The 22438-nt window shown below is 42.2% G+C and overlaps 1 protein-coding gene and 1 long non-coding RNA gene across 9 annotated transcripts in view; one reads left to right on the top strand and one right to left on the bottom strand.

The window, feature by feature from the left end:
• Nucleotides 1–22438, top strand: part of LOC310848415 — a 667736-nt gene that overhangs the window by 140126 nt on the left and 505172 nt on the right. The gene's annotated exons all lie outside the window — the stretch shown is intronic.
• CDH10 (cadherin 10) overlaps nucleotides 1–22438 on the bottom strand; it is a 396680-nt gene that overhangs the window by 28115 nt on the left and 346127 nt on the right. For all 8 annotated transcript variants that reach the window (XM_083747260.1, XM_083747255.1, XM_083747256.1 and 5 more), the window contains 3 exons: nucleotides 13488–13782; nucleotides 2009–2128; nucleotides 606–773 (listed from right to left, as the gene is read on the bottom strand). In XM_083747260.1, the coding sequence (XP_083603386.1) occupies nucleotides 606–773; nucleotides 2009–2128; nucleotides 13488–13500 (301 nt within the window). In that variant the 5' untranslated portion in view covers nucleotides 13501–13782. The remainder of the gene's footprint in view (nucleotides 1–605; nucleotides 774–2008; nucleotides 2129–13487; nucleotides 13783–22438) is intronic.

Genomic DNA, 22438 nt, shown 5'->3' with positions numbered 1-22438 from the left:
TCCTGAGACCAGAAAGCATGGGAAAACTTCAACAAATTGCATTGCCATTGCAAAGGGGCTTTTCCACTGGTACTCATGCCTCCGTGATTTCAATAGGCTTAAAATGCACATAACTGTGAAGTGGATAGCCTTGTATTTACAAAGTTCCTTAGCTTTTTAAAAAGCAGCTTCTGCCCTCAGGTTAGATGTGTCCTGCTTCAGCATTTAATCAGGGAGTTCATTGTACTCACCCCTTCCACTCTTTTTTTGTTTTGTTAATTCCATTGATAAAATTATCAATCTCCAGGTCACAGCAAAGGATGATTCATTCTTAAAGCTGTGCTTATTTCCCCCTCCCCTTCTCAATTCCCACCTTCACCCCAAATACCAAGAAATATTGTGGGGTTCCTGCAACTGTGTCTGCTGCTGCCCCTCCCCCAAACAAGGATGTCCCCATTTCATTTAATTTTTGTTTTTAATAACAGCGAATAAATCCATGTATAAGCCTTGTGTTCGAGTGTGTGCCCCATAATCTAGATTTGCTTTAAATTAAACCAGATGGCAGTCGCCTCACTCTTTTATTCTGATGCTTTTGTAGTACAGAAGGGCTATTAAAGGAAGCTTACTCTGGGGGAATCGAGGCGGATTGTCGTTGACATCAGTCAGGGTGATGTTGACTGTTGTGGTCCCCGATAATCCACCCATCTGGCCTCCCATGTCTTTTGCCTGAATGACAACTTGGTACTGCTCTCGGTTTTCCCTGTTCATGTTTGGTAGAGCTGTCCTGATGATGCCTTGGAAGAAAACAAGCAAGCATTTGTTAACATTGCTGGCATTCCCTTTGCACGGCAAGTCACACACACAAACACACAAATAATGTACCCATTATAACATTGAGAGGGTATGTTTTAAAATATCAGGAATAGTTCAGCAAAAGACTGGCCAACACGGTGAGAGATCAAAAGCAAGATGTAGAGAAAAATCTATATATTAGTGGGTACAAAACTCTTTGCATGTATTATTATTATTATTATTATTATTATTATTATTATTATTATACTGCCCTTTCTCCAAAGATCCTAGGGCAGTGTCTAACATTAAGAACATAATTCAAGAAGCATAATTCATGCAATATTATTATTAGTAGTAGTGTTTCTTCGATTTATATAATGACCTTTAACCAAAGATCCTAGGGCAGTGTTTAAGATTAAGAACATAATTCAAGCAGCATAATTCATGCATTATTATTATTATTATTATTATTATTATTATTATTTCATTTTATATACTGCCCTTTAACCGAAGATCTCAGCGCAGTGTTTAACATTAAGAACATAATTCATGCAGCATAATAATAAAAACATAATCATAAAATAATCATAATAACAGCCCCCACCCCATGTTTAACAGGCCATAGCTTATTTAATGGCCAATGGCCTGGGTAGAGAGGAATGTTTTTGGCTGGCATGTAAAGACATGAAATGATGGCACCAAGCAGTCTCTTTGGATAGAGCATTTCATTGATGGGGAGCCACCACAGAAAATGCCTGTTCTCATGTTGTCACTCTCCAAACCTTTCAGGGAGGGGGGACATATAAGCTAGAACAGTGGTACCTCGGTTTTCGAACCCAACCACTGATCCGATTTACTAGTTCAGTAAATGCGGATGACATTTTACACAGGAGAGCATTAAAAAACTACCCACTCCTTCCTTGCTTATAAATCTGAAGTGGTACAGTCCAGAAAGCTACCACCTCTCGCTGTATACTATATATAAATTAGCTCTTACATTGCATCCCCTATATTTTTCCCACCCCCCTTTCTGTTTTCAAAGTAGAAAATTAATACATCCAGGGTTTATTCAGATTACAGTCATCAAATTTGCATTTTAACACTTCTCACACTTCAGAGTTTCTGAAGTTACCAGAATATGGCATGCAGCTATAGGTACTCTGCTTCACTGAGTGACTGGCAAAAAGGCATTTGAGTCCTTCTTGAAATATAGAAAAATAGCAACAGCATTCCTGACCTGTTTCTGGCTCCACGGAGAAATATGGTTGGCCTTGAAGTATGCTATAGATGATTCTGGCACTGTTGCCATAGGAAGGGTCATCCGCATCAGTGGCTGTAACTTGCACAACAGAAGTACCTATTCAAATAAAACATAGTTCCGTCATCTCGGATGCTGAAAGCATTATACACTGCATTCAAAGTAGCCCTATTAACAACTCCAATTTTCCGTTCTGCCTCTGGAATCTCTTGTCATAGAAGCCCACATTTTAAAACAAAGAATCTTGGGTGGAGAGTCAAGGACATCTGGGTATCAATTTATATCATCAGTGCCTCTGCATGATGCCCGGTGGGTCATGGACGCTCCAAGATCCTCAAAACATGGAGGCTAGCAAAGGGCTAAATCAACACAGTTTTGAGCTGCAGGACTCAAGGTTACCCAGATGCCTCTCCCTGCATAAATTAATTCCTGAAACACACCCTCCTTGCATGAATTAGTTGAGTGACACTAATTTCCCTTGTAAATACTGAACAGAGTTTCAAGGCTATATTTCATTTCACACTGACAAAAATATATCGTGGTGTGAGCAAAATAAAAATGGGTTCAGACACTACTGGTGGCCGACCATGGGGGTCTCAAATTTCAGTGGTGTGTTGTGCAATACCAAATCTACACACACAAATACCGGCTTCTCATGATCCATTCTAAATAATAACTGTGGCAACTCTTGCAGTGCCCCTGAGCTTTGGCACCCAGTGTGACAGAACCTGTCATGCTCCCCTAAATCCACCTATGATACCATCACCCACATACAGAAAAGAAGGTTCTTGTTTTCAGTTCTAGGCGGTTTTCCCTGATTATAATATATAGGGGGAACTCAGTCCTGAAGGAGCGTCTCCACCCCTATCGTTCAGCCTGGACACTGAGGTCCAGCTCCGAGGGCCTTCTGGAGGTTCCCTCACTGCGAGAAGTGAGGTTACAGGGAACCAGGCAGAAGGCCTTCTCGGTAGTGGTGCCCACCTTGTAGAATGCCCTCCCATCAGATCTCAAGGAAATACACAACTATCTGACTTTTAGAAGACATATGAAGGCTGCCCTGTTTAGAGAAGTTTTTAATGTCTGATGTTTTATTGTGTTTTAATATTCTGTTGGGAGCTGCCCAGAGTGGCTGAGGAAACCCAGCCAGATGGGCAGGGTATAATTAATAAATTATTATTATTATTATTATGGCACCTCTTTTTCTAGAAAGATAGCACTTTTGGTATGTACTTTAGGCATCCCTCTGCCTACAAAACTAGTATGTTACAGAGAATGCCAGGACAGAATTCTGTCCCCTCCCATGCTAGTTTCCTAGGTGGAGGATTTTTAAAAAAATTATTGTGTACATTCAGTCATCTGCAGCCCCACCTGATGTCGGAAGTGGTAAAGGAATGTAGGGATCTGCCTTACCGTTGCATGCTCTCCAGATATTTGGGATTTCCATTGCTGACAGTTATAGCACAAAAGATTTAGAACCTACCAGGTTGGGGAAAACTGACTTACACTGCTCCAGAGGGGTCTCTCTTATTTAGATCTACCTATAGATACCCAGAAATGATCTTGGGGACCTTTTAGATGCAAAGCACATTCTCCAGCACTGACCTACAGTGATTTCTGCTGAAGGGCCTTATGCAAGTTTGCTACCTTAGCAAGACCCAAGCCATGATGATTCTGATGGAAAGACGTTGTGCCCCTCCAGTTGTTGTTCTTGCTATTCAGCAAGAATTAGCCTTCTAAATTCCAGCTCGAGGCTATCCTCTTTTTCTTCATCGTTTATACTGTGCCTTGTGAAATTACTGTTCGTGTTTCTTTAAAAGAAAACCTCTTCAGCATCTTCCTTGGAGGTTAATACGAAAGAAAAATGGGGCAGTATCTAAACGTTCCCAAATCCGCCGCTGAACAGTGCATCGTATTTCTTCCCTCTTACAATGACTGTGATTTTGCCTTATGTGGTAGAATAGACATTTTAACGAGGAGATTGAATTAGTGGCCACAAATGTGAAGTTACTGTGCTAATGCTTGCATGTGTTTCTTTATTTCCCCCTGTGGGATTTGAATGCTGAATGTAGTCTTTTCACACATTATGTGACAGCAAATCTGGGTTTGCCAAAATATTTTGCATTCAATAGGGAGCTGCAGCACATTCGGGCTCTCAGCTGAGTGTGCCTGTAAGGTAGATGGTTGTTTCAGTCACACATAAGCTTTGTGGGTATGAATCAGCCCTCTGTCAGTCTCCAAGACTTTATTCTCATTGAAGAGAATGAGGCAGCCCTTCCTCATGTGTAACCTTGTGTATACTTGCTGAGAAAGGTGCAGACATGGATTGGTGACCTTTGCTCTTTTTATTGCAATTTGTGCCCATATATGAAATATACTGAAGATCAGGTAATATGCAGTTCCCTTATAATTAGTAGAAAACAGTAATGAGATCCATATAGGTGTTATTATTTTAAGTACAGTGCTACTTCAGTTTTTGAACGTCTCGGAAGTCGAAGTTTTCGAATGCTGAAAACCTGGAAGTAAATGCTTCAGTTTTTGAATGCTTTTCGGAAGTCGAATGTATGTGCCACATGGCTTCCCTATTGAGTTTTCCATAAGTAAATCCTTCTGGAAGTAAATGCTTCAGTTTTTGAACATTTCGGAAGTCAATCAGTCTTCCGGAATGGATTACGTTCGAAAACCGAGGCACCACTGTATAGATTTAGAATTTGATTCAGAAGGCAAAAATAGTTGTTACTGCAGATGCAAGTGGCTACCAACAACTATAGACCTTCTCTCTTCCTCTCTTTGTGGGATATGATATCATAGAATCATAGAGCTGGAAGGGACCCCTAACATCATCTAGTCCAACCCCCTGCAATGCAGGAATCTCAGCTAAAGCATGCATGACAGATGGCCCTGCAACCTGTGCTTAAAAACCTCCAAGGAAGGAGAGTCCACAACCTCCTGAGGAAGACCATTCCACGGTCAAACAGCTCTTACTATAAGAAAGATTCTCCTGTTGCTTAGTCAGAATCTCCTTTGTGTTTTCCTGCTTCCACTCCTCCTGGTTGATCTTTGTGGGTAAATTCAGTGATGGTACCACATCATATCTGACACATGGCCAGGGGAGCAGGGGGAGGAAAAGATGGAGGACTACTACTTTTGATGGCTCTTTTGTGTCTGAGGAAAGGCTGCGACTCAGTTGCAGAGCATCTGTTCTGCATGCAGAAGGTCACAGTTTAAACTCCTGGCATCTTTGAAATATTGTGTTTTAATTTTGTAACCTGCCTTGGGACCTTCCGGTGAAGGGCAAGCAATTAGTTAGTTAACAATATTGTTGGGGCAGGACTTTGGGGCAAATGTTCAGGGTTTCACTCATCATAATACACTAGGGCTGCCTTGTTTCAAACAGTGAAAATCCGGACAGAAAAGTTGTTGAGCTTTTTTGGCAAAGTTGTTGAGCTTCTTTAAGTTATACCTAAAATCGTTGAGCTTTTTGGGCAAAATCACAAAAGCAAAGGCCAGGAAATGGGGGGGAACGGAACTTCCAACATGGGCTGCCATGTGTCCAGGTGTTCCAAGACATTGGACTGATTTCCACCTCCACACTGCTGCCAACTGCACTATTCCAGATATGTCCAGACACATGGCAACCCTAAAATATGCAGGACTCCCAAAATAAAGCAGGACACAACACTCTGGAGAAGAAACCTCTGTAAAACAGGTAAATCTGAAGACTAAAATTACCTAACTGCATTGCCAAGTTCTGTTTATCCATCAGTCAATCTGCAATTGGTATTCAAGGTAGAAGGTATTTTTTCCTAAACTTTAGACTTGGGGTCTTTTGCAAAGAAGCCCTGAAACACTACCACTTGCCACCAGAACACTTGCGCTCTTGCTAGAGGCTCAGGCAAAGCACAGTTTCATTCACCACCGATAAAATGATGGATAATTAAAGCAGGAGATGGGATTCAGTCTATTGAATTCGATAAGTTTGTAATGAATAATTTGGCCAGCTTTAAAGGCATGGTGGGTTCTTTGCTGTAGCTTCCTTGCCTTCCACTTTGCCGGGCTGAAATGTATGAGCTTCTAATCAGCTGGAAGACTTAATCCGTTCCAATCCATTTGAATACATTAAGGGCCTTTCCCTTCTGTTTCATCTCAACATTTAGCCGGTTTAGAAACCGCACAGCCTTCAAAGGCTTCTGAGGTACAATTAAAGCGAGCCCTGACTCACCCTTGCAGCACCACCCGGCTTGTTACTTTTCTGCTTATTATACTGTTACCTTTTTAGAAAAATCGTTTTTATTCCTTGCCTTGCCAGGCAGTTTCTAATCCCTTTCAGTGGTGCACCCAGTGCCCCGTGCTTTGTAGATCAAATCTTTTGAAGAATCAACGAGTCCTTTAGCAATGAATTGGAGGGTATCTGAAGCATTTTGGGAAGCCAAACAAATTGCGAGACACCATTTCCCACTTCTTCCTTTCCATTTTGTTTCGTTTTTCTCAGTTCAGAAATAAGCTAAAATATTATTCTGGCTCACCAGGCAGGTATCTCTTAACACTCTTCCTCATATTTGCTGAAAGCAAATTCTACAGCACAATGTAACACTTCTTCATTAGAAAGCTGAAGTGTACTACTAAGCTATGGAAGGAGGTGGGGGGTCAGAGCTTCCTAACACAGCACCTACAAGATCCCAGGATTCAGTCTCTGTGATTTATCTCAACATCTGAAGTAACACAGGGGAGAATGGATTGCATCCCATGAGGCAGCAGTGGTTGGTGGGATATGACATTTTTAAACATTCTTCCCTGTGTTAAAAACTCTCTGAAACACCAGCGCAGGTGGGAAAGGGTTGGAACAGCATGTTTCTCTTGCTTCAATAGATTTCTAGATGCAGGAGGTGCATTCAGAACTTGAATCCCCAACTAGCAGGCTGAATTAGTGCAAGCCACATTGTAATTGTCACTTCATTTCCACCTCATTTTTCTCTGTGTGTGTGTGTTTGTGTGTATTTTGCCCAAGCTTAAGTCTTTCGAGCTTCCAGAACCAAATTACATAGGATGAGCAGGTGTAACGACACAGAAACAGATACCTGGACGACACCACTGAAAACTGCAGATTGGGTGAGCGCCAAAAATATTTCTGAATGCTCTTTAAAATCAACAACACCTTGCATGCAGCAAACGAGTATACATTAGACGGCCCTCTTTCTGGTGCAGCTAATACATGCAATAAACTTTCTTTAAAATAAAAATGGAAGAGCATTCGACAACTTGACACTCTGCCTGCAGACAGCAGCGCTACAGTGTCAAGAGTCTGTCACTTATTCTTATTTCCCTCCTTATTCTGCAAAATGGAGAGCTCTCAAAAAGATTCTTTCAAGTCATTCTTTAAATAAGATCCCTGTGATAGTCTTCTTAATGCAACAGGAATGACTCCAAGCGTGGTGATCATAGCAGATAGCCACAAATTCAAAGGGGGTGGTGGTGGAAGGAGATGAATGTCCCAGGCCACTCCTGTAAAATGCAGAGTAAGTGTGTTTTAAGTCTGTTTGTTCTGCCTTAAGTGGCAGAGCGGTTTGCTGGGTGGAGAAGGGATGCACTGTGCTTGCATATCCCACACTTCAGAGCAGTGCTACAGTTCTGTAATTTTAAATTCTGGACCGAATGCTCCTGTTGAGAGGGGGCAGGGGTGCCAACTTGAATAAAATATTGGGGAGGGGGCATGTAAGCCCCACCCTATATAAGTAATCATATGGCATGGTGCACAAACACCACTTGAATGGCAATGCTCATTAACTTTTGGGGGCACAGCCCCCTCAAATATTTGATGGCCCCTAGGAGTTCTTGGTCCCTAGGAGTTGGCTCCGATGCAAGGGGGGGATGTTCTCCTTAGATTGCAATGTGCATTACTTGTTCTCTGGTCCATAGATCAATATTGAAATATAATTGGAATTATTGTTTTTCAAATGAAGTGCGATAGGTACATCAAATGAAACAAGGATTTTAAAGGGAGGCTAAAAGGGACGTGGGTGGCACTGTGGGTTAAACCACAGAACCTAGGACTTGCCGATCAGAAGGTCGGTGGTTCGATTCCCTGCAATGGGGTGAGTTCCCATTGCTCGGTCCCAGCTCCTGCCAACCTAGCAGTTCGAAAGCACGTCAAAGTGCGAGTAGATAAATAGGTACCACTCCAGCAGGAAGGTAAATGGCATTTCCGTGCACAGCTCTGGTTCGACAGAAGCAGCTTAGTCATGCTGGCCACATGACCCAGAAGCTGTACGCCGGCTCCCTTGGCCAATAAAGCGAGATGAGCGCCGCAACCCCAGAGTCAGTCACGACTGGGCCTAATGGTCAGGGGTCCCTTTACCTTTTAAAGGGCATTTTAGAAATGGACAGTAGGGAAAAACACGACTGGGTACACTCGAGGGGGTTGGACTTGATGGCCCTTGTAGTCTCTTCCAACTCTATGATTCTATGATTCTATGATTCCACATCGTACCTCCCGAGTGCCCTGGGAAAAATGGGACAGCCTGGTTTTTTGTGTGGGATCATAGTGGCCATTTTGGGTGGCTTAACCTCATTCTCTTGCCTCAGAAAAGTGCTTTCTAGGGCGAGAGTGAAGCACGGCTCCCAGAAGACAAACATCCTAGTTTGGGGCTTGAAAAAGTGGACATTATGGGTACAGGTCCTACATCTGAGTGGGCAAAGAACAACAGGTTATGAATGCCTGAATCTCTCTTTGTAGTTGGCCTTGCCATTTTAATTGTTTCATTTGAAGGCACACTAACTGCGGAAAGTGCTGCCCCTACTATTGTGCAGGTTGAGGAAGGGTGCTTTAGGCAGCAGATTTTGGCCTAACGTCAAAGAGGTGAATGCTATCATTTATTTAGCATACTACTTGACTTTTATTGCCATGGAGTGGGGCATTTTGAGTGGGGTTCACCCCACCCCCACATGCACCAAAGCATACTGAGCTGTCTCTGAAATGTGGTTTCACAGTTGCCAGTTTCCTTCCCCTGTAACTGGGCTGAATTCTTTTTGGAGAGGAAATATACAGTAAGCCCCATATATATTGCATAAGTCGGAGGTTTTCAACCTTTCTGAGCCCATGGCTCCCTTGACTAATTACCTTCTTTCTGTGGCACCCCTGTGGGGCTCAGGAGCCCAGTTATGTCACCCTTTACCTGCAGAGCCGGCAGCCCCTCACCCTTTTTTGAACACCCTCCCTTGTGGAGTGTTCCCTTGGCCTCCTCTCCTCCCCCATCTCTCTTGGGAGTCCTCTGGGCAGCCAAGACTGCCACCCCTGGTCTCTGAACTGCCCCCCACCCCAAAGAGAGGTGCCTCCTCACACTGCCCCACAGGAGCCTGGGAAGAGGATGTCCCCATTCCCCTGGGGCATCAGAGGAGGGAGGGAATGTAAGAGGGACAGAGGCACCCCTGACCATCATTCAAGGTACCCTAGGGTGCCACAGCACACTGATTGAAAACCACTGGCACAACGCCATTAATACCCTGATCTGAAATCATGTTCAATGCATAAGGGGATTGATAATAGGTTTTGCTGTGGATTTTTGCTGTGGATTGTTTCTTGATTGTGTGGCGGAGCTATAATATTCAAAGACCACTGGGGCAAATGAAGGAAGTATGATGGGTGCCCAGTTGAGAAGAATTATTGTGGCTTTGGAAACAGGAAGAGAGGACATATACTAATGATGGAGTGAACGAAAAAGCCCGAGGACCAAAAGTATGTGGTAGCTGCTATAAATAGTTCGTTGGACGTCTGAAGAGAAAGACAAAAGGAACGCTAGCTGGAAATGATGGCAGGATAACTGCAGCAAAACGCCTGTGAACCCAGAGGGAGGTCACACCTGTGTGAAGTTTGCATTGATATCCCTGAGGTAGGAGGGTAGAAGAGATTAGAGGGCCGAGGGACCAATGAGGAAGGATGATAGCATCAGCAATGCTGAGAAATGTAGGTGGGGTAATTCATAGGATGAGCTGCTAAAGCCCAAAGATCCAAAGGTAGGGAAAAGGTGGGCAGAGAAATTAAAGACAGAGAATAAGTAGGTTAGGAGAGATGAATAGAACGGACACAGTGAAAGAACAGCGAAGGATAAAAATCCTAAAGAGTTTTCAAAGCCGCAAAGTCTTTCATTGGCCTTAGCAAGTCAACAGAAAAGCCGTGGTGAAGATAACTCACCCAGAGATAATAAAAGAACGGGGGCGTCGTGTTGCAGCCAAGGAAGAAAAATTATATCCAATATATATTTCTCTACAAGTTGCTGCCGTGTGAGAGACAAATTGCATTGTGGAGGCGGCTCCTCAAACCAGGGCTTAGACTAGAGCCTCTAGATCTTTTAATCCAGCCCTGAGACTCCCGGGATAATCACCGATTGTTTCATAGACAGTGGATTAATATTTAGGACATAAGTACTACTTGTTGAGTGATGAGACGAGAGAGAGAGTTAAACAGCTGGTGTGGCAGGATCTTGTTAAGAATGCAACCGTAATGTGATGTGTTCCAAATGTAACGTGTTCCAAAACAACTGTGCCGTGCTATACGGGACTCTCCGGAAACACAAGGAAACACAACCTGCTTCCCATTTTAGTGCATAGAAATAAAATGAGACTTGTGAACTAGGGAGAATGGAGGAGAAAATCAGATTTATTTGAATTTTAATGAGAAACTACCTAATTTGGACTTGTCAGATCAACACGTAAACCAAAACACAGCTGTCTTTTGAAATTCGCACTTCGATGAATTTTGGGATGTAGTTCTACAACTAAACAATGAGTACCAAAATGCATATACTTGGGGTAAGTGTGCATAGAAATGCATTATATTAGGGGAAATTGTTTGCAAAAGTTTGTATTTTAGTAAAAACTGCATAAAGAAATATGTACCAAAATGCTGACAATTTATCATAAGAATTTTAAAGCAATCAATCACAAATTGCTGCAGAAATGTGGAGAACTGAATCGAAGATTGGAAAAGTGAGAAGCTGCGAGAATCCAAAATTGGGATATACAATATCTTTATTGTCATTGTCCCATGCAGAACAATGAAATTAAAAAACTACGTAAAACATTCAAAAACCCCTAAAAACTCAGAAACCCCATTTTAAAATACACTATTCTATAGAGACCCCTTATGCTGCGTTTAGAACCAGAACTGCATTTGTGTAGAAACTGTTTCTCAGGCGGCTAGTCCTGGCCTTTATAACCCTATACCTTCTTCCAGAAGGCAGAAGCTGAAAGAGATCATTTCTGGGGTGCGTACTATCCTGCGCTATCTCTGCCGCTTTCTTATGGCACCTGACAGCATAGATTTGATCTAAGGTGGGAAGAGTGCACCCAATTATTCTCTCTGCAGTCTTTACAACCCTGGACAGCATTGTTTTTTCCCTGGCCATGCAGCTTCCAAACCACATACACAGACCATAAGTTAATACACTCTCCACAGTGCAATGGTAAAATGCCATCAACAGGTCCTTTGAGAGATTGTCCATACCTAATTATGACCCTTCCTCACACTGCTATTTATCTGGCAGACTCCTGAAATATTGGGATGCCAAGTATGTGGCACATCATGAATTATTTATTTTTAATTGGCCAGTTCAGAATTTTTGAGGGGTGAAACCAAACAGCATTGTGGCTGCCTGATGCTACATGTGACAAGCTATACATGGGAAGCACTCAGCCATGTACAGATAGCTCAACTAGTAAAGCATGAGACCCCTGAATCTTAGGGTCATGGGTTTGAGTCCCACAATGGGCAAAGGATTCCTGCCCTTGCAGAAGGTTGGACTAGATGATTCTTGTGGTCTCTTCCAATTCTACAATTCGGTGATATTATGATTCTATCTCAAACAGATCCACTGATTTACTTATAAATGCAGTTTCCATTCTACAGGCACAGATTCATGCTCCTGTATGCTTCTGAGAAACACCATTAGTTCAAAACCAAGTAAAACAAATACAAAAAATGAGCGAAGTTTACTTATATACGCAACAACTAATGGTGTAACAGTGCAAATCCATGAAAGCTCATTCAGAAGTAAGTCCCAGTAAGTTCAATAGGGTTTATACTCTACCAAACAAGCTTGGGACTGTAGCCTAAGAAATCTAGTTTCCATCCACATTGCAACATGAAAGTGAGTCTCTTTCCATGGAGCACACTCAATGTATATGGGAATCAGATTGAATGACTTGCCACCAGATTTGCTCTGTGACACAGATGTGCACCTGCAGCTATTCTCTGTGCACGGTTCCTAGTCCAGAATAGAAATCTGCACATTAAAGCTTGCTTCCACACATAGACTTGCTTTGCTGGGTCAGCGTGCATTAATTTGCCATTTGTGTCTTGGTGATGGAGGTCTATTGAATTAAGGAGCATCCCAGTCCTGCTTTCTGGGATGGCTAAAAGTGCACAGCTTGGATTTTACATCAGATAGCTAAGAACATTTTCTGTTGGGGAACTCTGAGTGAACAGCTCATGCTTTTATGCTCAGGATGTAATTGGTTGCGACATTTGCAAATGGGGGACGAATATTCCTTCTGGTCAAATAATGTTTTAGAATCTTTGTTTTATGGCTTCCAATGGGTTGGTGCACTTTCTTCTCTACACATGCTATGGACATATCAGTGAAATGTATCTGAATCCTGATCCAGGAGTTTATGCTAGATTACCTTCCAGTTCTGTAATACTGTGACAATAAAAGTTATATCCTAGTACTCTGGTATGTGCATTTATTCATTAGTAACCACTGCGGAGTGATGGATTCTCACTAAGTTTTAATCACAGTCGTTCTCCCAACTAGCTGTTTAGTCTCAAATTATCCTCTGTTCCTTCACTTTTTATGGAGAATATAGATAACTGGGATACAAGTAATAGGCAGGGATCCATAATGGATATAAAATGCATCACAACAGCAGCACTTCTACCATAAGGCTATGAAGTGTGTCCCCAAATACATGTTTGGGTTTAAAGTGGATACCAGATCCAAAAATATTGAAAATTATGGATCTAGATCTGTGATTCCCAAAGTGGGGCACATGCCCCACAGCGGGGCAATTTGATTTTTAAGGGAGGGTGATTTGATTTTTAAGGGGGGCAATTTGAGAATGAGTTATTAACAGTGAATGGCCTTTTAGGCTTCCTCCACGTGAATAGGAGTCCATTTTTTGAATAATAAGAATTATATGTCATTGGGGGGGGGGGGCATCAGGATTTTAGAGACACTTAGGTGGGGCATGGCCCCAAAAAAGGTTAAGAACCACTAATCTAGAAAATGCACTTCCTCATTCCATTCCATTCCACTGTTTTTCCTTAAAAAGAAAAGAAAAGACCTAATTTATGGCATCTCCCCCGAAAAACGCAATTCCCACCCTGACTGCCTGAATTTACAAGAACAGGACATATGTGGCATCTCACCTTTGCAGACATTTATTTCCATTTGAATGTAACACTCACCAACAACTGACATTTCGGGAACACTTGCGGTGTAAACTTCTTCAGGAAACGTTGGTTCATTGTCATTGATGTCATGGATTTTGATGACAAACTCTGATTCAGGCTCCACCGGCCTGAGTGTTCTCCTGTTAATAGCCTGGGCACGTAGGGTATAGTAAGCTTTCTCTTCCCTGTCAATTCTTCGTGTGGCATGAATGTCACCTGTTCGCTCATCAATAACAAAAAGAGTGCCAGCTCCGTCTCCTGACAAAATGTACTTGAGGGACCCATCTCCTTTGTCTTGGTCAGAGTGAAGCTAGGGTTGGGTGGTCGGAGGAGAGAGAGAGAGAGAGAGAGAGAGAGAGAGAGAGAGAGAGGTGTTTAATAAAATGGGTCCACTTCTTTAGAAGACAGTGAGTCACACAAGATGCTTCAAACAAAATATGCATTGACAAAACCAAGTCCCTTTCAATTTATGCTGACTCAATACATCACCATGTATGTGCGTAGAGCATTAAAATTCTCATTTCCCAATAATGCACAGAATATTCGTTAAGAGCTCAGCTCCCATGGCAGATTTTAGTTTCTCCGGCAACACCTGTTCCGTGCTGTGGAACATTTCTGTCACAAATCTTTAAGAAGAATTTTATGGTAATGCTGACCTTTTCTTCCCTTGGAAAAGAATCTATTAAACATTCACAACCTGCTGTGTTAGTTGTAAATTCTCTAAACAGATAAAGGACAAGGCGGGGTACGTGATAATTAAGAAAAGCTGCATAACTAGTGCCGGAACTGCAAAATTTTCGAAAGAAAGCTTGTTATTTCTTCCCAAAGAGCAAATGGGGAACAAAATCTTATGGAGAATCTTGCAGTCTCCCTAGGTGCTCTGCTTGTGATCTTAAGGTTAATATATTTCCTTGGCTTTCTCATTCACCAAACAGTGCTATCTCCCAAAGAACTGAAGCTGGCTAGTGATTCATCAAGCTGTTTCAAGTATGGTTGAACACATGTTCTGCATGCAGAATGTCCCAGCTTCCATCTTAGGCATTGCTTATTAACAGAATTCAGAGGGCAGAGCCAAGAGGACCAATACCTGAGACCTTTCATTCCTACTAGACAATAGCAGTGTCTCCATCAGTATGGTCCTCCAGATTAATAATAATAATAATAATAATAATAATAATAATAATAATAATAATAATGTATTTGTTTGTTTGTTGGTTGGTTGGTTTGTTTCTATCTCATCCATCTGGCTGGGTTTCCCCAACCACTCTGGGTGGTTCTCAACAAAATATTATTAATAATAAAGTGATAAAACATCAAACATTAAAAACTTCCCTAAACAGGGTTCCCTTCAGGTGAAAAGTCAGATAGTTGTTTATTTCCTTGACGTCTGATGGGTGAGCGTTCCACAGCATGGGCGCTGCTACAGAGAAGGCCCTCTGCCTGGTTCCCTGTAGCTTCACTTCTTCCAGTGATGGAACCGCCGGAAGGCCCTCAGCGCTGGACCTCAGTGTCCAGGCAGAACGATGGGGGTGGAGACGCTCCTTCAGGTATAGAAGGCCAAGGTTGTTCAGGGCTTTAAAGGTCAGCACCAACACTTTGAATTGTGCTCAGAAATGTACTGGGAGCCAATGTAGGTCTTTCAGGACTGGTGTTATATGGTCTCAGCGGCCGCTCCCAGTCACCAGTCTAGCTGCCGCATTCTGGATTAGTTGTAGTTAGATGTGGTTAGACTTCACATCTCAACAGTCCTAAGTCAGCATGATCTTAGTTGTAATCTGAAAACAACTGGGGAGCCACAGGTTCCCCCTCCTGTCCATATAGACATATTTTATCTTACAAAGGAAGAAAAATCTCCCCTCTGTTATTCTTCTAACAGATTGGTCAGACCTCACTTGGAGTACTGTGTCAAGTTTTGGGCAACACAGTTCAAGGATCCCAATAAAGTGGAACAGGGGATAAATAAAGTATGACCAGGGGATAGTGACAAAGCTGGTTAGGGGCTCAGAGTTTGAGTCCTATGAGGAAAAATTGAAGGGGGGGGGATATTATTCCTGGACAAGTGATTATTAAGAGGCAATATGATCTTCAAATATCTAAAGGTTTGCCACATAAATGAGGCAGCAGATTTGTTGTAAGTACCTCCATAGGGTAGGGCACAAACCAATCAGTTCAAATAACAAGAAAGGGGATTAAGGGTAAGCATTTGGGGGGGAACCTCCTGATAGTAAAAAGGCTACTTTGGTTAGAGGTTTCCAGTCAGATTCTGGATTGCCTACTGGTAATAATATAGTAGTGAACTTCAAGGGGTTGAACCTAAAGAACTTTCCATCTCTGTCATTATTTTTATTATTATTATTTATTAAATTTATTATTCCGCCTACGGGCCTGATCTGGACCCGCAGCCAAAATATTTTGACCCTCCAAGGCATCACTGAATTTGACTGTAGTACCAAAAATAAAATAAGACACAGCACTAGGATGGGTGAAACACCCTTAGTTTGAGATTAACTGTCCCCTTCCCACTCATCAGAACTACATGCCAGAATACCGGCCCAAATTTCATCCCATGAAATTACAGTGCGAATCTTCCACATTTTTCTGAGATAATAGCATTTCAAATTGATTTTTTAAAAAAACAAAACACAAAAACCAATTAACACAGAAGTGAGCAGTAAACTTCCACTAGATTCCACTAGATCAGGCATCCCCAAACTCAGCCCTCCAGATGTTTTGGGACTACAACTCCCATCTTCCCTAGTTAACAGGACCAGTGGTCAGGGATGCTGGGAACTGTAGTCCCAAAACTTCTGGAGGGCTGAGTTTAGGGATGCCTGCACTAGATTTTCAGGAGGGGTTCTGATGTTCTGTGAAAGACCACATCAAATGTGGAAATCATCAGGGAAGGAAATATAAGGAAAATGGAATAAAGTGTTGTCTGAATGCAGTCCGCAAACCCAATTCCCTTATTTTTTTGAAAATGGAGGTCCCTGGAAATGTATCAGAACCCTCCCTCAAATTCAGCTGTTATTCACCATGAACCTCATACATCTTCTGCTACTCAGCATATTTTAAGATCTAAGGCATCCTTCCATATCTGATACCTTCATGAGAATGTGGCAGCATTCTTCTCCCCATTTTATGAGCTTTTCATGCATCAATACAATAAAAAAGTATTTGACAGTGAGGAAGGACAAATATTTAATGTTTTCTACACCTGACTACTCAGAAATAAGCACCATAGAGTTCAATGGAACTTCCTTCCCAGATAAGTGTGAACAGGATTAAAGATTTAATGGGCTCAACTCAAAATTGAACTTACGCCAAGAAGACCGATTTCATCTCACATTAGTAACACTGATGCAGGAAGAAATACATGCAGAAGAAAGAATGTAGCTTTCATTTTATGTGCATCAAGCAAGTTCAAGCAAACAATCTGGGGTTTCCCCCCCTCATACAAATAATCAGCCATACGGTTATGTCCCTAATGATCATATTTGCATACTGATTTCATTATATTTAAATGTTAACAGCAGCAACAACTTTTTCTGTGTGTAAGCAATCTGCTAGACATTTGCATGCTATAAAATGCATCCTGGATAACGTGCTTAAGGAAATATGTATCAACCTTATGTGTGTGGGGGGGGGGAGAGAGAGAGAATATATCAGAAAACCTATAATGAGTGAAGAAACCATTGCAGGTTTTTTTTTTTTAAAAAAAGAGCAGATTCTTTGAGGTGCTGCCCCCATCCCACCTCGCAACTTCGATTAAGAACAGAGGAATGCTAATCAAAAACTGGAGCAGTGATTTGCATGATCATCTTCAGTCATATCAGCCAATATAGAAATTAATCACACAATCATTAATTCAGTTTTGAGATGAAGGATGGGATAGGAATGGGGGAGAAACTACACTGATACCTCTTGCTGTCTCAACTATTTTATAACCAGTGCTGTATTTTGAAATAACCACAGGTTTCAGGACCCAGTAACATCAGCCATTTCCGATAACTTATCTCCTCCACCAACAACATCAACTGAGGTTTTGGCAGAGCCTTCACTTTAAACAAATCAGCACCCACATTTGCCCAGTCTTCCAAATGGGGCAAAATCTGCTCAAATCTTTGCTGCTGGTCATTTCCAGATGTTTAAAGAGCAACCTGACAATGTCTTAGCTTGGAAGACAGGAAGCGGTCTTCAGAATGTCACTGCCCACTGGCACCATGCATCAAGACGTGTTTCTTCCCAGAGCCAACTCTAAGCAACATCCACATCTGGCATCACATCCGGATACAGATGTTGTCTATCACCAGATGAAGAGGTAACATGGAGAAAGAAGCTGCAGGCCATGCCTCTAGCCACACCTTTATGACATAAGGCTTCCTCTAGTCCATGGGTAGGCAAACTAAGGCTCAAGGGCCGGATCTGGCCCAATCATCTTCTAATTCCAGCCCATGGAAGGTCTGGGAATCGGCATGTTTTTACATGAGTAGAATGTGTCCTTTTATTTAAAATGCATCTCTGGGTTATTTGTGGGGCCTGCCTGCCTCAGCGCCTAGGACTTGCCGATCGAAAGGTCGGCGGTTCGAATCCCCGCGGCAAGGTGCACTCCCGTCGTTCGGTCCCAGCGCCTGCCAACCTAGCAGTTCGAAAGCACCTCTGGGTGCAAGTAGATAAATAGGGACCGCTTACCAGTGGGAAGGTGAACAGCGTTCTGTGTGCTGCGCTGGCTCGCCAGATGCAGCTTGTCACGCTGGCCACGTGACCCGGAAGTGTCTGCGGACAGCGCTGGCTCCCGGCCTATAGAGTGAGATGAGCGCACAACCCTAGAGTCTGGCAAGACTGGCCCGTACGGGCAGGGGTACCTTTACCTTTTACCTTTAGAATGTGTGCTTTTATTTAAAATGCATCTCTGGGTTATTTGTGGGCATAGGAATTCGTTCATTTTTTCCCCCTTCAAAATATAGTCCGGCCCCCAACAAGGTCGGAGGGACAGTGGACCGGCCCCCTGCTGAAAAAGTTTGCTGACCCCTGCGTCTAGTCCCACATCCACTGTCAGGGCCATCCCACCCATGAGGCAAGGTGAGGTGATCGCCTTGGGCAACAGGAACCACAAGGGCAGTGGATCTAGCCTCCAGGGAATGCATCGCCCACTGCCACAGGGACAGCTCCTTGGAGGTCAGATCTGCCACCTCCTTGTCACCCCCCATGCTTCCTTTATAGTGAGCTCTTGGCAAATAAGAAGCACTGCTGGTCTTTTCCCACTGCTTGGGAAGAAATGGCAGAGACTATCCTCTGGGGTCTCTTCCTGCCTGGCCATATTCAGAGCAGGATCCTCCCCAATGACAACAGCCTTTGGTCACCTTTTCAACCATAAGGTAAGGATGATGATTTATTTTTATTATTTTGCCATTGTGTCTTTTATTAATGAAATCCATTAATGTCATTACAGATTTAACTTCACACATACACGTACATACTATATATATATATATATATATTCTTAAATTAGTTTAACTTAGAATGTAAATTAGACCTTCTAATTCCACTTACATTTCAGCTAAACTAAAATCATATAATGGTACATAAAATAAAATAAAACAACAAACTGAAGTAAAATAAATATAGACTTCCCATCATTTCCCGATAGTTGTGATTTTGAATCTACTTATAATTATTACTTTACATTTAATATACTTTCTAATACTTTCTTACAACCTAGTGTACTGATTTTCCTTTATTTCTTAATATTTTATGTACACAAGGGTCATTTAAACACTACCATAGATAATATGTCACTGTTATTTTTTTGTAAGTATCTCTTAAACATTTCCCATTTTTGAGAAAATAATTGTTTTGTGTTACCTCTTAACCTATTTGTTAGTTGAGCCATTTCCACATAGTCTAATAATTTATTTTGCCATTCTGTTAGCATTCGTACCTTTTTCCATAAGGTAAGGATGATTTGATTCCCCCCAACACTTGTTCCTGAGGTAGATCTTCACTCACCTCTTTCTTCCTAGTATAGATCTGTATAAGAGCGTGGGTTGGAAAGACCTCATTTCAAAGTTCACCTCAGCCACAAACTCATTAGCCAGCTTTTGTCAAACCCATCAAGTTCTTTTTTTAGCTTCCTTCTTGTGACTGCAATATGTGCAGCATTGACCTAACTTAGGACCCAGGCTGTTAAATTTTATTCAGGAGCAGCTGAACATCACTGCTATTTGGTGGTGATGGCGCTGTTTGTGGAGGTTCTTTATGTTCCTTGGAAGCCATTCTGTAATGGGTAGAGAAGCTTTTCTTCCCCTGTGCCTGTTCACCCTTTCTGATCATTTTAACTCTGGGGAGGCAAGTACAAAGACAGCTTGACAACATGCCATACATGGGAAAGCAGGTATCTTTCCTCCCTCAACACAATTCAGTGAAGGAAAGAAATTGGTTCTTTGGGTACAACATAAAGTGTCCATCTTAGGTTGTGGTCTTGGGCTTGCCAATCAGAAGGTCGGCAGTTCAAATCCCTGTGATGGGGTGAGGTCCCGTTGCTCTGTTCCAGCTTCTGCCAGCCTAGTGGTTCAAAAACATGCCAGTGCAAGTAGAGAAATAGGTATTGCTGTGGCGGAAAGGTAAACGGCGTTTCCATGCCCATCATGGTGTTCTATTGCACCAGAAGCAGTTTAGTCATGTTGGTCACATGACCTGGAATGCTGTCTGTTGACAAACGCCAGCTCCCTCGGCCTGAAGTGAGATGAGCACCACAACCCCATAGTCACCTTTGACTGGACTTAACCATCCAGGAGTCCTTTACCTTTACCTTCTGATGTATGCACATTATTAGAGAGCAGAGGGCATATCAGTGCCCTATTACCAATAAAGCTGAAGAACCACATCCCCCTTTCTCAAAATAGCTATAACTATGACAGGTAGGGTTATTGCAGTGAGTGCCAGGGGTTCATTGTATCTTTGAGTGGTCCTCAACAGAATAGCATCGTCTTTGACAGATCTCTGTCAGTGAAGACCAAACTACATAGATTCAGTAGTAGGAATAGCCACAAAACTGGCTGCAAGACGGTGATCTCATAACAGTCCCTGAAGTCATGGAACCTTGAACAATCTGGTCATTCAGAGATCTCCCCCAAGGAGATCAAGAGATCACACCAAAATATAAATTTCATTTGCCAGTAGGCCACATTGCCGAGCCCGTAATTATGCCTGTGATTATTTACTGCTAGTACTATCTATTTACTAGTTCAGATTAAAAAACACAGAACTATTTTCTTTCTCTGTCAGAACAACAACAAAACAAAAGGGGAGGAATTAAGCTGTCAGAAGGAGCAGGGAGCTCACAAATAACAGTGAAGTTCTCATTTTCTGTCTTACACGTAAAATGTTCACACACGTCTTTTGGCTAATGGGCATCTGCGATTTATGTCAGCCAAGCTGAGAAAGGAAAAGACATCTGTTTCACTTAGCAATTTTGTTTCCCAAAATGATCTGCTGTAAAGATGTGGTTTTGTTTTTATATCTGTCTCGGATATTTTGCAAACTGTTATTGCAATGAATTCCTTTCTTCTCTCCCCAATGGTAGCATTCCATTCTTCAGCAGTCAACACCGCATCTTCCTCTCCAGAAATTTGAATAAATCTGAATATTTTGCACATTCATTTCCCACATTCATTTCTTTATCATCGGGACTTCACCTACAGCAACCGCAATTACTGAACGTGATACCCCTGCATTCCAGTAATAACATATGGTTCTTCCCTATGAATATATTATTTGGTGTGATCTAACATAGTGTTGTTAAGATGAAAACTATTTAAGTGTTGTGACTCATAAATGCTTCATAACGTCAGGAAGGAGATTGCATGAAATGGGTTCTTGCATATTTAAGTTCAGTAGAGATCTGACAAGGAAAAGTGACACAGCGGCTAGAAAATTTAAATGTTTTTTTTTTTGTTTTTTTTAGTATGCTTTCTAAATTAATTTTTCATCCTTTTCAGAATATTCAATTCTCTTGATGCTGGTTGTTTTAAGCGCTGCCCAAATCATATTTAAATTGTCAAACTTTTTTCTTCCCATCGGCAAAGATCTTTTCGAATGTGCTTGCCTCCTGTTGTAAATCCTTGCCTCTGACCCGGGTGGAATCTACAGGCACATAAAAACCATTCTGAAAATGCTTTTTTTTAAAAAGCGCTTTTAAAAATACATTGAATTTTCCATAAGGCTCACCATCGCCATCTAGTGTCACATTGTATATTGCACGTAAAACACATTTAAAACATTTTATTTGCAGCTGTGTAGCTGAGTCCTTGGTGTCAAGATGCTGCCCCTTAATCCTCTGGGACTGCCTTGTGGGCAGGGGAGGCTTGGTAATCCAACAAGCTGACTGGAGCTTGGTTGTCTCAGCTGCATCCAAGCAGCAAACAGAAAGGTATGTTGCCACCTTTGTTCTGGGAAAATATAGGACAGAGCAGGGCAGGATGATTGGGGGACACCCCCCAATCTGGTGCTGAGTGACCAAAGCAATTCATTGCAATCTATTGCAGCCTAAGAGGATGGCCTCTCTGGAATTTGTCGCACACGGACGTGTGTGGCATTTTACATGATTTTGTAAAACTGTCTGAGCTCAGCTATTCAGAGTTTAAATGCATGATCTTTTGCACATCCTTTCAAACAGATGCATTTGGAGAGGATCCCTAACTTGGCAGACACACACACACACAGAGAGAGAGAGAGAGAGAGAGAGAGAGAGAGAGAGAGAGAGAGCATGAGTGAGGGAGAGAAGACCTAAAATTCAGGACAAAACTGTATCAATACAGGACATAGCATATTCATAGATTCGTACTGGCAAGGGACCCTGAGGGTCATTGAAAAATGGGACAATCCTGTATTATATGGGATAAGGGGCAAGCCTAGATGCTTACACCAAACTTAATCAAAGAATAGCTGGTATGAGCACTGCTTGAGAG

Source organism: Podarcis gaigeae, assembly GCF_964106915.1.
Source record: "Podarcis gaigeae genome assembly, chromosome: 7".
Lineage (NCBI taxonomy): Eukaryota > Metazoa > Chordata > Lepidosauria > Squamata > Lacertidae > Podarcis > Podarcis gaigeae.
Note: the sequence above shows the minus strand (reverse complement) of the source record. Positions and strands in the feature narration are given on the sequence as shown.